This window comes from Gavialis gangeticus, unplaced genomic scaffold (assembly GCF_001723915.1).
Source record: "Gavialis gangeticus isolate Ggan-Ray unplaced genomic scaffold, GavGan_comp1, whole genome shotgun sequence".
NCBI classification, from domain to species: Eukaryota; Metazoa; Chordata; order Crocodylia; family Gavialidae; genus Gavialis; species Gavialis gangeticus.
Window position 1 is genome coordinate 48,187,252 of NW_017728994.1, and position 14,975 is coordinate 48,202,226.

At 51.0% G+C, this 14,975-nt stretch overlaps 2 protein-coding genes across 2 annotated transcripts in view; both read right to left on the reverse strand.

Annotated features, from left to right (window-relative positions):
* Positions 1–776: 776 nt before the first annotated feature.
* Positions 777–7,210, reverse strand: CALHM1 (calcium homeostasis modulator 1). Its single transcript, XM_019502757.1, has 2 exons — positions 5,904–7,210; positions 777–2,209 (listed from the first exon to the last, which is right to left on the reverse strand). Exons 1-2 carry the CDS (start codon positions 6,450–6,452, stop codon positions 1,742–1,744), a joined length of 1,017 nt encoding a protein of 338 aa, XP_019358302.1. The 5' UTR covers positions 6,453–7,210; the 3' UTR covers positions 777–1,741.
* A 6,495-nt stretch (positions 7,211–13,705) lies between these two features.
* The window catches only part of CALHM3 (calcium homeostasis modulator 3), a 5,031-nt gene continuing 3,761 nt past the window's right edge, over positions 13,706–14,975 (reverse strand). Inside the window, exon 3 of the mRNA XM_019502760.1 lies at positions 13,706–14,441. Coding sequence (XP_019358305.1) covers positions 13,968–14,441 — 474 coding nt within the window. The 3' untranslated portion in view covers positions 13,706–13,967. The remainder of the gene's footprint in view (positions 14,442–14,975) is intronic.

Genomic DNA, 14,975 nt, shown 5'->3' on the forward strand with positions numbered 1-14,975 from the left:
AATTGCAAAGAGATGCGACTGAAAAAAGAATTAATTTGGAAAAAGTGATGAGGGTGTGGACGTTGGTGGGTGATGTTCTGATTACTTTTATGTAGGAATGATAGTGCATGGGACTGGGTGGTGCCCCTGTTATAACTTGAGTCCTTTAATGTGCCTTTGCTGCAGAAGTCTGGGATTTCTGTATGGAAGTGGGTGAATATGGAGCCATCTCTAACCCTATGGCTTTCTTATATCTTGAAAGTGGTATGAACTCTCAACCTAGCACATTTTGAGGGTGTTAGCTCTGGTGTAAAACTGCTCCTTGAACTCCTTTCAGTCTGGATGGAAAAATAACCCTGCAATGCTGTCACGCTCTGGCTCTTCTATGCTAGCGAAATGCAGGCAGGGTAGAGATGGACCATTTAGACTAGCTGAATCAGAGATGCGCAGGTCACAGCTCACTTCATCAGATGCAAACCGTTATCTTTGCATCTCCAGCTCAGTGGGGGGGGAAAAAAGGCCATGGTGTAATCTGTGAGCCTATATACCTTTTTTTATTATTATTATTATTAATATTATTTTACTTGAGAGTGGCTTTCAACAAATGCCCTTTGTGCTACAAGATCAGTTCATGAGGCTCTTTGTGATGGGAAGGAAGCGGAGTCAAATCATCAAGTAAATTCATCTGTAACAAACTCATGGTCCATTGGGACTTCTGGGTTGTGTCTCTGCCACAGCCCAGAGCTGCTGGGTGCTTCTCCATCCCGGCCTGGCTAGGACTTGGTTTCTCTGCTGCAGAAGCATCAGTCCAGCTTGTTTGACTTAAAAGAGAATCTCCCCAAATCCGTAGCCGGATAGGACCAGTGACACACAGACGAGCAATTTCTGTTGCATCTAGTGTGTGTTAATTAATTCACTGCAACATCCACAGCTGCTTTGCTCAGACTTACTTGAAAGCTTCCTGTAGCCTCTGGGCCCTGGGACTCGTCGTGCAGGGATTTGAGCTTTGATCCTGGGATTGTAGCTCAGATAGTAACTGGTGAGGTTAGGTCACAAGACTGGATGCTTTCTCATAGCTCATGCTTTAAAACCAGAGAAGCATGTGTAGAGGAGCACGTGCCCTCAGCAGGTTATTGGTAATACTGCCTAAGTGCCGAGAGGTCGGTCACACTCGGTGCCTTATGTTCCTGCTCCTTTTTTAGATGGAGAATAGCATGCGATGAAAGGGAAGGAAGCCCTGCAGGAGTCTCATAGTATTGCCCTTAGCAACGGACACAAAACCACCCCCGTTTTGCTACCGTCACATCCTGGCCCGTAGTGTATGGGCTTCCCCGAGACCTACGTCAGAGGTGCCATCTGCACAACAAAGTTGGTTTGGGAGGGCTGCTGAATCCAGGGGAGGTTACCAGCTGCACATGGAGATGCAGGGAGCAGCTGTAGCCTGTGCAGCTAGGAGGCAAAGCCATCTGGATTTGGGACTGCAGCATACAGGGCGTGCAAAGGGGTAACAGCATGGCCACGTGGCTTTGCACCCACAAACCTGGTTGCTGTGGAAGGGGGACGCCAGGTGCTCATCTTCCCCGTGTTCTCCTTTCTCCCATCTCCATCGCCCCCCGCTCCCAATTGGGGTCGGGGTCTCTGTCTCTGCTCGGCTAATGAAGCGCAGCGAGGCAGGGTTGGGCTCTGGACTGATTGCGGGTCTTTGCCTCCCTTGGAAGAGAAACCTTGGGCCACTCCTAGACCCTGTCTCTGTAGCCCACCCTCATACTCTACTGTAGTAGGCGATGATCTCCCTCTTGGGCAGGCTGCCGGGACTGAGCGGCTGGCTCTCCCCAGCCCAGCCGTTCCTGTTCTGGAAGAGCTCCTGCTGGAGGCACAGGGGGGGCTTGCATTTGTGCCAGCTCTTCAGGAGCTTGTTCATGGTGCCCTGGTCCGTGATGCCCAGCAGCTTCTCCTTCTCCTCCCCTGCCTCGGAGGGCGTTTTCTCAGGCAGGTGGGGGTGCCCCATGCCCATGTCCTTGTTCATGGCCTCAAAGAACTGCTGGATGCAGACCTTGGCGAAGCTCTTGGCGTGCTCCGTGCAGGTCTCGTCGAACAGCTTGCGCTCGATGTCGATGTAGTGGGACCAGTACTTGCTCTTCAGGAAGGCGGCCTGCGTGAAGCAGGGCCGCAGGGACCGCACGAGGAATGCCAGCATGGTCATCAGCAGCACAAAGGACCAGCCCAGAGCCTGCAGGGGTGGGGAGAGGGAAACCAAGCTGGTCACAGGGCGGAAGACCGAGGGCAGGGCCTTGCAAAAACCCTGGGTCCCAGGATTGAAGCACAAATCCCTGCCAGACAAGTCCCTCTCTAGTGTTAATAAGATGGGCACCTTTAAATATAGGACAAGGGTCTACCATAACCACAATTCTCCTTTGTCTGTTGGGAAACAAACAGGAGAGCATTTAAGTGTCAGACTAATAATACAGGCTGGACCGGTATTGCCGTTTGAGAGGTGATGGGCATGGCTTTGATTATAGTGGGGGAGAAGGCTGTTGGCAGGTTTCATGGGGCATGAATTGAGCAAAGCCTCTGTAGATAACACCTCTGTCTTCAGGGACTGAATCGGCACCGTTTTGAGCCAGAGGTGACTGGAGCGAGAGGAAATGTCCCCTTACGGCCTCAGTGTGCACAGTGGGAAGAGAAAAGAGAGGATATGGGTGAGTCCGAATGGCAGCTGCACCTCCCCACCTGCAAATAACAGGCAGGGAGGCAGCCCTCCTGGGCCCCTTGTGCTGCTGGGGGGGTGGGCGGACCGCTGCCCTGCATCCCAGTGTATTGCAGCAAATTAGACCTCTCGATCTGGTAGGAAGTACCATAGAGACCCCGTGGATAGCTTCATCCCGAGCTAGGGAGCTCTGCTGTTCTCTGGCCTGGGATTGAGCATAGATATTTTTAATACCAGTAATGAGTTATAGGGTGGAGCAGTGGAGAGTCTTGGGGGGGCGGGGAGGGGGGTTCTCTCAGACTCCTCCATCCGTGGGGTGCTCAGGGGTTTGGTGTTGGCCTGGGATGCCCTGGTTTGCTGGCAGGGTCTCTTTGTACATGTCACCGCTTCATCCTCTTCCTCGGCTCCCCTGACCTAGCAGAGAGGGGGCAGGTGCTGTTTGAATCGCCAGCAGCTGGTGCTTAGCCATGTCAATGCTGTGGCGATGCAGCCCCCGTGCTAGTGGGAGAGGGCAAAAGCACCTCGTTCTCCAAAAATGAGCCCTTCCTGCACTCGAGTGTGTGCTGTGCTTCATCTCCTGTGTTGGCTGCACTGTGGTAGCATGCCCAGCTCTGCTCTACTGGCCCCAGGACCTGGCTCACTGGCGTGTAATAATACCCGAGACAGCAGGGAGCCGTCCGTCGTGCGATGTGAATGAAACGCAGCTCGGAGATGCGCTGGACTGTGGACCGTGACTCGCTGCAGTGGCTACGGACCCTGCCCACAAAGGAAAAAACAGGGGCGGCTGGGTATGGGGTTTGCCTGTGAATGACCACAGAGCCTGTCTGAAGAAATGGAATCGGCTGATGCCAGGCCCCTGAGCCCCGTGGTAGACTGCCATTTTTAATGAAGTTTATTAGCGATCAGAATTTATATCGGGAGTGGAGCCAGGCTCCAAACCATAGCAAAGCTGGCAGGCGTCTCCCTCATGCTATTGCATACGTGTACTGCTGGCTTCTGCCTGGAATCGGAAATACTCCGTGTGTGTCATGGGCTCCGCACGGCTAGTCACTAATGGAGATTCCCCTTCAGCTCCAATGGCAAGGACCTGGGCTTTTGGGAGCAAGAGCTGTGTCTCCAGCCATTGCCGTGGCCTTTCAAGTGGCCGCACTGCGCGCGGCAGCAGTAACTGCTGTGTTCCAGGTTGGTGTTGGTGTCGGTGCACAAGGCAATCCCCTGCCTGGCTCGGAGCACTGCTAACCTAGCGAGCGAACGCAGAGGGGCTGGAAAGGATAAGTCGCAGCTCATAAAACAGCAGAGCAGCCAGAACTTAAATGCCAGCGATGAAGACAAACTGTCCTGTTTAGACTGTCGGGTGGCTCTTGCCTCCGAGCTGCAGGGAATTTGCATCCTTCACAAGCTGCAAGGAACAAACAAGCGGAGGGCAGGCCTACTGACGTGGGCACCTTTGCTTGGGGTCACTTATCGTTTGGCTGCATTTACATTGCAAATGAGAAGGGAGCACAAATGAGACAATTCGTGCAAACGCAACTACACGTGCTTGTGCTTTTGACGTGGGTTGGCCTTAGTTGATCTCCCACCGGCACAAGCTCTCTTGACCTCCCCGACTTTTGTTTCATATTGCAATTATCATAAATGATACCAGACCAAACACAGTGTGTAGCCTGGTGTCCTGTCTCTGAGCGCTGCCTCTACCAGTGCTTGGCTCGCCAAACAGTGTGATGCCATTTAACGGAAAGCCCTGGCGAACAAGGCCTTGTAGTCCTTATATTGGCTCTGGTTGCTGCAAGTGCTGCCCTCCATCCTACCGTGGTCTAACTTTGCTTGCAAAGTTGTTGGACTTGGTCACATCCAGCATGAGTGAGCGATGGCAAACGGGCTTTCTGCAGAGCAGTTGAATCTGGGAACAGAGCGTCAAGGCCTACATGGCCTGTACACTGCCAGCCCCAGGCCAAGCAAGCTTGGCTTTGTTGGGATGGCTCTGTGTCCTTAATGCAGTCAGACCCAGATGCCCTTGTGTGTCAGCCCCATACTCTGTAAGTCTGTTTGGTGATGACCCTGCTCCTTGGTGGGAATGGTTTTCCGGACTGAAGATCTAGGCTCCATCCCTGTCTCTACCCAGGACTGTGCCTCGTGATCTTGTCCTATCTCTGCCTCCATTTCTCTACTAAAAATTGAGATAATAATACTTCCCTGCCTGGATATAGGAGGGTGGGATTAAGACTTTTAGGGAACCAGTATGTCTCCCCCTTATTGTGCCAGGCTGCTCCAGGATTAGACGTGCTGCGTTGCTGTGTGCGTGCTGTGTTTGGGAAGCCGTGCGTATGGCACGTAGTCATTAGAATTAAATGGACATCTGCTTTTCAGAGTCATAAAAACAAAACCTGGCCTCCTTCAGCATCTTGACAGTGCATCCCAATGCATCACTGACAGTTATTTCTACACCTGAGTTAATGTTCACCTGAGCTAATTTTGTTTGCTACAGTTAAAAACAGTCCTGTAGAGCTGTGAAATAAGAGCTATGTGGCCGGGGGCAGCTAACAGATGGCAAAATTGCAGAAGCAAGGACGATTTGATTAGTGCAACATCAAGACCATTAAAAAGAAGACATGGTTGTTAACACCTGTGGACTGGGGAGATCGCTTCCAGCCAGTTGGTTTAAACTGTGGTTGGACCAGGAATCAAAGTGTCAGGGGGTGACTGTCCACGGGGACCCCCCTTCCCCCCTCATACTACTCCAATATAATCTATTGAACGTTGCCTGGACTCTATGAGAAAAAAGCTGCCCAAATATATTACAGGTGCAGGGCTGCATTTTAGGGCTGGGCAGGCAGCTGTAGCTCTCGGTGATGTCAGTGGGAATTTCCCCTGTGTGCCAGGGCTGAACTTAGCCCGGGGCTTGTAGGGATCATTTACCCACTACCAAAATGCAGCTGCTTCTGGAACAGAACATGCAGGTTGTTTAATACGTGAGTTTAGGGGAGGAAGCAGCTGAAACTGGGGAATTTAGGGAAGCATTATACTGGGACATGGCCAAGACACTGAGGCTCTCACCTTCGTTATCAAGCAACCACCCCAGCTTTGCAAAGACAACACCTTGGAGCTAGGTTGAGTGTAGATGAAGGGAAGAGTACCTGTTTTGATCTCCCATCCAACTCTGCTTGGCTTGAGAGACGCTGGCATCACTCAGCAGCTAGCACTGGCCCCTCTCTCTTACCTGTGAGATGCAGCGCAAGTATCTGATGGCCACCTCATTGGGGATGAGCTGCTGCCCATCGTAGATCTCTTTGCAGGGGATCCGGGCCAGTATCCTCTTCATCTCCTTCTCTGACAGGCCTGTGTAGCTCAGGTTCCCCAGCTTCTCCACCGGCACCGAGGTGCTGAACGCACACAGGATGCACTTCCCGTCCAGCAGCGTCACGGAGATCCAGACCGCAGGCGCGATCATGGCCCGCTGAGCCATGGAGCAGAACATGTAGCGCAACACGGCCGGGTCCTTCTGCCTCATGCCTGTAGGCCTCTTCCACTCCTCCGCCAGCATGGACACGTTGTTGTTCATCACGAACCCCAGCAGGAAGAGGACGAGCGGGGGCACGAACAGGATGCCCAGGCCGTAGGCCAGGTTGTAGCGTGGCAGGCAGGGGCAGTTGAAGTCAAAGGCCGCATACATCTGGGCACTGGCAAGGGCCATGATCCCGCAGATGCCGTTCATGAACGATTCCTGGTTGGACTGGAGGAACTGGAAGATCATCCGGAACTTGTCCATCTTCCCCGCTGGCTTTCACCCTCCTCCTCGCCCCGGCGTCTTGTCTTGTTTCACTTTCCTCCTCCAAAGGCCGAGCGCATCTCTGCAATGGTCTCCGACTACTTCTCATTGGATTATTCAGTCCCTGGGAAAGGACCCCACTTGCAGAGTCCCTGCCCTGATATTTAAAGCCAAGAACTTGCCGTTTTCTTTAGCTGAAGGCTGGCGAAAGTCCCTTTGCCGAGACCTATGAACGCTGCGTCCTCAGAAGCTCCAGGGCTTGGAAACCTGCCTTCCCCAGTCTTCCTTGTATCTGCATCCCTCCGGCTTTTTGGTCATCTATGCTTTGGCTTGCCTGGGGGTGCCAGTGTTGTAGCTTTGTGCTCTGTGTCTGTCTGTTCTTGCCAGTAAAGGGAGTTGGCTCGACTCTGTCAACCGGTTTGCAAATGTGCTGGGGCTGCGGAGTGCTCCTCCCACACCTCTCCACTAAGAGGGCCGAGAGCACGCGCCCCACCTCCCGGGAGAAAGGACGGCAGGTTTGCAGATGCTCTTTGCTCTGTCAGGGTTTTGAGGCCCTGGGGTACAACTGCAGTGATTCATGAGCTCACTAGCTTCCTTCCCCTACGGTGTGTTTGCTTTCTGGGGAAGTGGTGTTGACTCCTCGCTGTCGTATTCTAGGTGGGGAAGGGAGGTTAAGGGAAGCCGAGAGCGAGGAGGAATAAATTCCCCCGTGCTCACATGTGATATCACCAGACGGCAGTGATCTCCCCTGTTATCCCTGCCTCAGTCTCACCGATGTGCATCTACAACCAGACGGCACTGGGACACCCTGGTAGCATTTAGGACTCCCACAGGACTGTGCACTCGGGGATCACCAAGCCCTTTGCAAAGGCTAACCCTTGTAGTCTCACACCATCCATGGGCAAATCTAATTCTCTCTGGCCTTAAGGAAATGAAGTTTGGAGTATAACGACCCTCCATTTCAGCCACAGTGTTGGGAGCAGAGCGATCTGGCTTCTAGTCCTAGAAACACTGTGGGTTTGCAGTTTCATAGATTCATAGATTCATAGATTCATAGATTAAGGGTCGGAAGGGACCTAGTAGATCTTCTAGCCCGACCCCCCGCCAGGGCGGGAGAACAACAAAAACCCCAAAAAGAGAAATGGGACTCAAACGAGTCCAGCTAGGTGGGCATCCAGCCTCTTCTTAAAGACCCCCAGGGTAGGGGCCAGCACCACTTCCCTTGGAAGTTGGTTCCAGCTCCTAGCCGCCCTAACGGTGAAGTAGTTTTTGCGGATGTTCAATCTATACCTCCTCTCCAACAGCTTGTGCCCATTTCTCCTTGTTATGCCAGCGGGCGCTAGGGGAAACAGCGTCTCCCCCAAACCCCTCTGGTCCCCCCTAGTGAGTCTATAGACAGTCACCAGGTCACCAGTTGTGACGGTGCAGGAGGCTTTGAGTCCCTGTATCTCCATTTTCTGACCTACAAAAGCAGGAATCCTCTGTGACTTGCCTTACAAGAGTTAGTTTTTGAGACTTTTTTTCTTTCTTTCATGAGGTGTGTTCATTCACCTTTTGCTTGAGATGTGCAAGTGGAAACCGTTCCGGAAGGGCATGATCGTGAAAAAGGCTAGATGCCGTCTTTGAAGTCCCATAATACATCACCACAACATGGGACACAGGACCCAGGAGGCCTGGCTTCAGCCTGCAGACATGCTGGGCCAAATCCGTTCATCGCTCAGTGGAGTAGCACACAGGATGAACTCTCTGGCTCCAGAAAGCCTTGAGGAAGAGAAATGTTAAAAAGCCACCCCTTCTAACCCGGCTTTCTAAGTGTTGTAGATACTGGGACCTCCCCAAGGAAACATTTGTGCTGCAAGCCTGTATTTAAGGTCCCCTACCTGAGTAATGGTAGGATGGCCACGGCTGGTCACGGCCTATCTTTCTTACTGTGCGAATCAAAATGAAGTTGGATATTCTCACTTTCTTCTCTGGTGTGAGAGAAACCTCTTGGCTTACCAGGGAGATGGGGATACACCTGGCTGGGATAGACCTTGTTTGACAGATGGGGAAATGGCTTGAAGTTGCAGCAGAGTAGGTTTGCATTGGATATCAGGAAAAACTTCTTTGTACTTAAAACAGTGGGGCAGTGGGATAGATGCCTAGGAAAAGGCATGGATCCGCCATCACTGGGGGTGTCCAAGAAGAGGTTCAACCACTCGTCGGGGATGACCTGGGCGTAGCGATGCCTGTGTTGTACTATGGGGATTTGCCAGGCTTCTGGGCTTTGCTGGTTGCCCCCTTCTCTCATCTTTCTGCTACATGCGTCAAGGTATTTTTAAGCCTTCCTCAGAGGCCTTGAGTGTTGGCTGCAGCCAGTGCTCCTGCAGGGACTCAAAGCCAGAGGTTCCCAGCTAGAGGGTCTTGCGCCTCCACTCGGGGTCAGATCGATGGCCATATTTGGGGTCAGGAAGGGATTTTACCCTGTTGTCAGATTGGTACAGGTTGGGGGGGGCATAGTCCTCTACCTGGGATCTCTCAAGAGTACAATATGGACTCCCAAGGGAGGTGGTGCTCTCTCCTACCTTGGGGGCCTTCAAGAGGAGGCTGGACAGAGATTTGGCTGGGGTGTTATGACCCCGGCACTTGTTCCTGCCCAGGGCAGGGGGTCGGACCTGGTGATCTGTTTCGGTCCCTTCCGACCCAAGAACTATAAAACTATGAAACAACTGTTTTATAGAAATAGGATGCTGCTGGTTCCCCTGCTTTACCTGTGCCAGGATCAGGTGTGGTGTCTTGTGTTGTGTCAGGGTTGACAGTAGCTTTACAAAGAGATTCTCGATGTGTATAAGATGGTTTGGATAGGGCTGATCCTGCCTCAGGCAGGGGGTTGGACCTAGATATGACCTCCAGAGGTCCCTTCAAGCCTGACTTTTCTCTATAACTCTCTGATTCTCCAAAATGAAGGCATTTAATGGAGGGAGGTATAATCCAATGGTTAGGGCACTGAACTCAGGTGTCCCAAATCCTGAGCTAATTTCCAGCTCTCCCTGAGTGTAGAGAGAGACCCTGAGTGTGTCCCTCTGGCCCTGATTCTCTTCCTAAACAACTTGTTGAATAACAGCAATGGTGCTGAGGCTCTGTGCCCTATAGCAAAGATCATGAAGTCCTTGGATGCTATGGTAAGGGGTGTGGGCAATATAAACGCAGCAAGTTGGCACACAAAAGGTAAGTGATTATTGTCCAAGGTCTTGAAGTAGGTCGATGGAAGGAGGAGAAGCAGAATTCAGGAGTCTGGCTCCTTAGCTGGAGGTTTGGCTCTTTCTGCTCTGCCTCCCAGACATCTTGATGGTAATACCACGACACACAGCATCCCATGTCTGATGAATGCTGAAAAGCACTGTCATGTGAGCCAGGCAGGCTTAGTTCTGTTTGCAGCTCAGCACTTAACTGCATGCTGTCAGCAAACCAGGACAGATTTGGCTGCATGGATAAAGAGGAGGCTTGTGATGGGGAAACTCTATGTTGTAGAGTTGGCTAAGAGCTCATTGGTTCCTTCGTTCAGCTGGTGTTTGAATTTGGGGACGTCAAGGGCAGGTCACATCAAAGCCCCAGTGAGTCAACCCAGTAAAAAGCCTCCTGTTGTTTGCAGTGGGGTTTTTGATCTCCAGAAAAGTATTGTCTTGCATTAACCACAGGGTACAGGTCTGATCCTGCAAGTCTCACTGAAGTCAATGACAATTTGGCATAGAAAGCTATAGGAACCACCGTCTTGATCTCTCTCCTTTCATTGCTTTCATAGCATTCAGGCTGTTGCTTATGAAACCTTATGCCTCTCTGAATTAGTTAGTCTCTTAAAGTGCCAGCCTGCCCTGCCTTCCGTCTCATGGCTTTCTTAGCCGTTGGTTTTTGTTCGGTGATTCTACTTGCTGCGGGCTAACTTCGGGGACATAATGCAAGATTAGGATGTTCCTTTCAGGACCTGGCGTGCTAATACTTTGTTTTGTGTTTGCACGCAACAAATCCATGGATGCTTTAATTCCCAGCGAGCCGAACTAAACTACATCTGAGGAGTTTTACTTTAATGCACAAGAAAGTCTTTTAAAACATCAGGAAATCGTGCTCATGCAAACAGATATGCAGCGGCAGCACATGAAAGGGCAAAAAACGTGGTGTGTACATATGCCCTTGGGAGCTATTCTCTCCCAGGGCTGGGCAAACGCATGGCATTCCTTTTTTCTGGGAATTATCTGCACCCCAGGCATTGCTTTTTCATGAGTTTAACTCTCATTGACACAGTAATGTGGTGCATGCAGCTTTGTCTTTGCTTTCTGACTCATTCTATCTGAGGATCCCAGAACCCTTCATGCTCGAGCGTTAATTAAGCATCAGTCCCTTCCAGGGACATAGGCAACTTTGGCACCCCTCCTCTTACAGGTGAAGATGAGGCACAGAGAGGGGAAGTGACTTGCCTAAGTCGCATGGAGTCTGTGGCAAGTGAGAAGACACCCCAAATCTCCTGCCTTCCAATCCCACGCAAACTGCACAGCTGTCCTTTTTTTCTCCCTTTTGCATCTGTTTCTTGCAGCCCTTCTCAAGCAATCGAAGCCCGGAGAACATGAAAATCAGTATGCAAAGGGGCCCTGCAGAGAAAGCTAGAACATCAGGTTGAGCCCCCAGAGGAAAACAACTCATTTGACTAGTGTTTGGCAAACAGGATGGATCGGATTTCCCCAGCTCTGATTTCCAGCGCTGCATTGGGGAGAAGTACATTTAAAATCACCCACCCCTGTCCCAGCGGGAGGGAGATGCCATCGGTTCAGCAGAGCCCACGAATGCAGCTTGGGTTTGAAATGAAAAATCGCATGAGTTATTTGCCAAAGGGGCCCAGAGAGACGTCTCGTTAAGCTGGAAAATCTATAGTCGTGGGAGGACTGGCGTGTTGTTCAGCACTGATGCTGAGCCCCGCTGGGAGCCAGGAGAGTGAACCGGCAGACTGATAAATAAACTACTCCTTTTTTTAATGTATTCAGAGATTGTGGGCTGATAAGATGCTTATGTGAGGGAACAAACGAGCTGAAGCGCTGCATTTCGTGAACACGGCCCAATAACCACGGCCCGGAAAGGGGGAAATCTGTGGTTTTTTAATACCAAAAAGCTGTTCTGCCATTTCATAGCCCCTTTGCCAAAGTATCTTGTTGCTCCACATTCCTGAATCCCTGTTTGTGAGCCAGTGTCCTGCCTTCCCAGATGAGGATGGGCAGCACATGTAGCAGAGAAGGGAGCGAATGTGGCTCGTTATAAGCAGAAAGGGTGTTTCTAATGGGGTTGTTGGGCCCTGATAAACCTCTGACTTGCCATTTGACTGAAGCAGCTGGTGCTGCCCTTGGTTGCCAGCCAGCCTCCCCACCCCTCTCTTGCGCCCCCCCCCAAATCCTGACCTGTGATATGTAACTATGGAAGGGACTGATGAATTGTAGACAATGAGGGTGGAAGGGACCCAAGGAGGTCACATCTAGTCCAACCCCCCTGCTCCAAGCAGGACCAGCCCCAACTCCATCATCCCAGGCAGGGTTTTGTCTACCTGGGGTTTAAACACCTCCAGAGATGGAGAGCTGCTTCACAAAGCTGTTTTTCCCCACACGTAGCCCCAGGCCAGTGAAAAACAGGGTCATGCTGCTGGCTCTAGGCCTGGGGGGTGGAGGAGAGGCAAGAGGCTGCCCCTGGAGCTGTGTGTGTGTGTGTGTGTGTGTGTACACTGCATGCATACACACGTGTGCTCAGCAGCCAATTTAGGCACCCTGGGCAAGGAACTGGTCTCCTTTTTAAGAGGCCTGTATGAGCAGGGGTAGAACGAATCCCTGTGATCGAGGAGCTTGTTCAGGGGCAGGATTATTTGGCACGGATACATTTCTGAGATCTCTCCCATGCCCAGGGGAAGGAGCTGGAGCCCCCAGCCCATTGTGCAGATCTTCCTCCTCCTGGAAGTGCATCCTTGCAAAGACTACCGTGTGCACACACCAGCTGTTTGTTTGGGTTTTTTTCTAGCCCATTCTCAAAACCTGATCTTCCCGAGCACAGATCCATGCTGCTAGTGAGACAGGACCTACGCTCGCCTGCTTGCTTGCAAGTGGGGCTGATGTGAACAAACAGGAGAACAACTGCTTTAATCAGTGGCGCTGGACAGAAATGTAAGCTACACTGGCATTAAAGTTGAAAGTCGGTATCTGTGACTTTAATGGTTTAAGTCCTCCTCTCCCCCCAACAAAATACTAGCACTGTCATGTTATAAATCTAGGAAAAACAGACTCAAGATAAAATGAAAAAGAACTGTGAATATGTGGATGTGAGTATAGAAAAGCGTAAGGGAGGCACGTGACCTTAACTCTGTCCACGCGGTGGCATTCACCCCTCTTCCCACACCTTAAAGACTCTGAACATCTTGGGATGTCTTGAAATCTGAATTCAAATTTTGGGGCAACCAGTTGGTGCCTACTTGAACTGGGTTCCCACTGCAATAACTAAATCCCCCGAGCTGGCATCGGGAAGCTGGACCTAGATTCTGTGGCATAAAAATATTGTTTTCTTAAGTGCCGTCAACTTATATTTAAAGCACAGCAACGGAGGCCTTCTTGAGTTCATTTGAAAATCCCATACAGCAGTGGTTTTTAGCAGATCCCTAAAATGTTTTTAATGGAGTTGCAGACCCCTTTGAATTGTGAGTGTGGGTATTCACATGCTTTTGATTGATCATAGTCATCTTTCATGGACCCCTTAGACATAGTCTTTCATGGACCCCCAGGTTCTGCAGACCACAGGTTGAAAACCGTTGCCATGCAGTATGGTGATTTCTCTGATGGTTTGGTAGGAAGTTCAGTTTGGTAACTTCTAATTTTCAACAGGCAGCTCTGTTTTGTTCTGGAAATACGAGGCAATCGAAGAGAATGGTAGGTGAGATGGGGGCAGGTAGGATTTTTTGGCATGTGGGACAATGCGGGACCTTTGATTTTTAGGATAACCATGTTGAAACCATTCCAGAAGCAAGATCATTTCAGTGACAGCAGCATTAACTGCTTAGATTTCAATTAGTGCAGTCCCTGCAGAGGAGTGGGAGAAGCTCGCATCTCTCCTGGCTGTAATTTCAACCTGATAAGACTCAGGCACATGCTACTACATTGCTAAAATACTATTTCCATCTGAGGGGCTATTTCACAGCTCTGGGAGTCTACAGTTTTTTTCTTTTTTGGGTTTTTTTTTTTCTTTTTCTTTTTTGGGGTTAAGATGAATGACCGGCACAAAGCCATGTGGAAATCAATCAGCAGCAGTCATGATTGTCCTTGGGACCTCTGTATATTAATGCAAGAGTGTCTACTGCCCTTCTCATTGTGTTGGCACTGTTCTGAAATATTGGCTCAGGGAGCTGAAATGTCGCCAGCATAGGGAAAGCTGGAGCAGCTCTGTCCTATCTCTCCATCGGACTGCTCCTTGGGACCTGCTTCTCTTGTAGAGAAGATGTTTCGGCAGGACCGTGCCTCTCTAAACGTCTGTTTGCCTGGAGACGTTGGCCTTCTGGGCAGCTGCCCACCTGTTATTCACAGTGTCCACCCAGGGCACGGATGTGCACGCTCTCTCCTTGCCCAAGGGCTGCCGCTGGGTGGTCTGGCTCACATCTAAGGGCGGCTTGCCGGAGTACCACGATTTTAGGAGCTTGTTCACTTGCTCCTGGTCTGTGATCCCCCGCAGGTGATCTGCCTCTTCTTCCCCCCTAGGCATATTGAAGTGCCGCAGCTTGATCTCCTTTCGCATGCTCTCGAAGAAGTGGAGGATGCACTTGTTGGCGAAGTCCCGGGCGTGCTCGCAGCAGGTCTCCTCAAAGATTTTTTGCTCCATGTCGATGTAGTTGCTCCAGTAGCGCGTCTGCACAAAGGCAGCCTGATTGAAGCAGGGTCGGAGCCAGCGGGCCAGGAAAGCCACCACGATAAGGAGCAACAGGATACTCCAGCCCAGGGCCTGGGTGACGAGAAGAAAGCAGAGAGGCAGGATCAGAGGCAGAGGGAAGGGCACTGGTGTCTGAACACAAGAATTGCCATTGACTGGGTCAGATCATGGGTCCACCTTGCTCAGTCTCCTGTGTCCAGCAGAGGCTGGAAGGGAGAGTGACCAAGGTCCGACCAGGGTTTTTCTCCTGTTCCCCTCTCACTTGCAACCTCCAGCATTGAAGGTCCAGGCAGGTCTGATTTGGAGGCCGTGCTCCTCACTCCCATGCTCGATATTTACTGATGCCCTTTTCCTCCAAGATTGTGTCCAGTCCCTTTGTGAATCTGGCTAAACTCTCTGCTTCCACCACATTTAGTAGCAATGAGCTCCACATTTTAATTGCACTCTGTGTGAAAAAACTTCCGTTACTTAGTTTTAAACTTACTCCCTACTAGTTTCATTTTGTGACCCCTGGCTCTTGTCTGGTGAGAAATAATAAATCCCTATTGACTTTTCTCTTCACTATTTAGTATTTTGTAAACCTTTATCATGCCCCCCCCCCCCCCA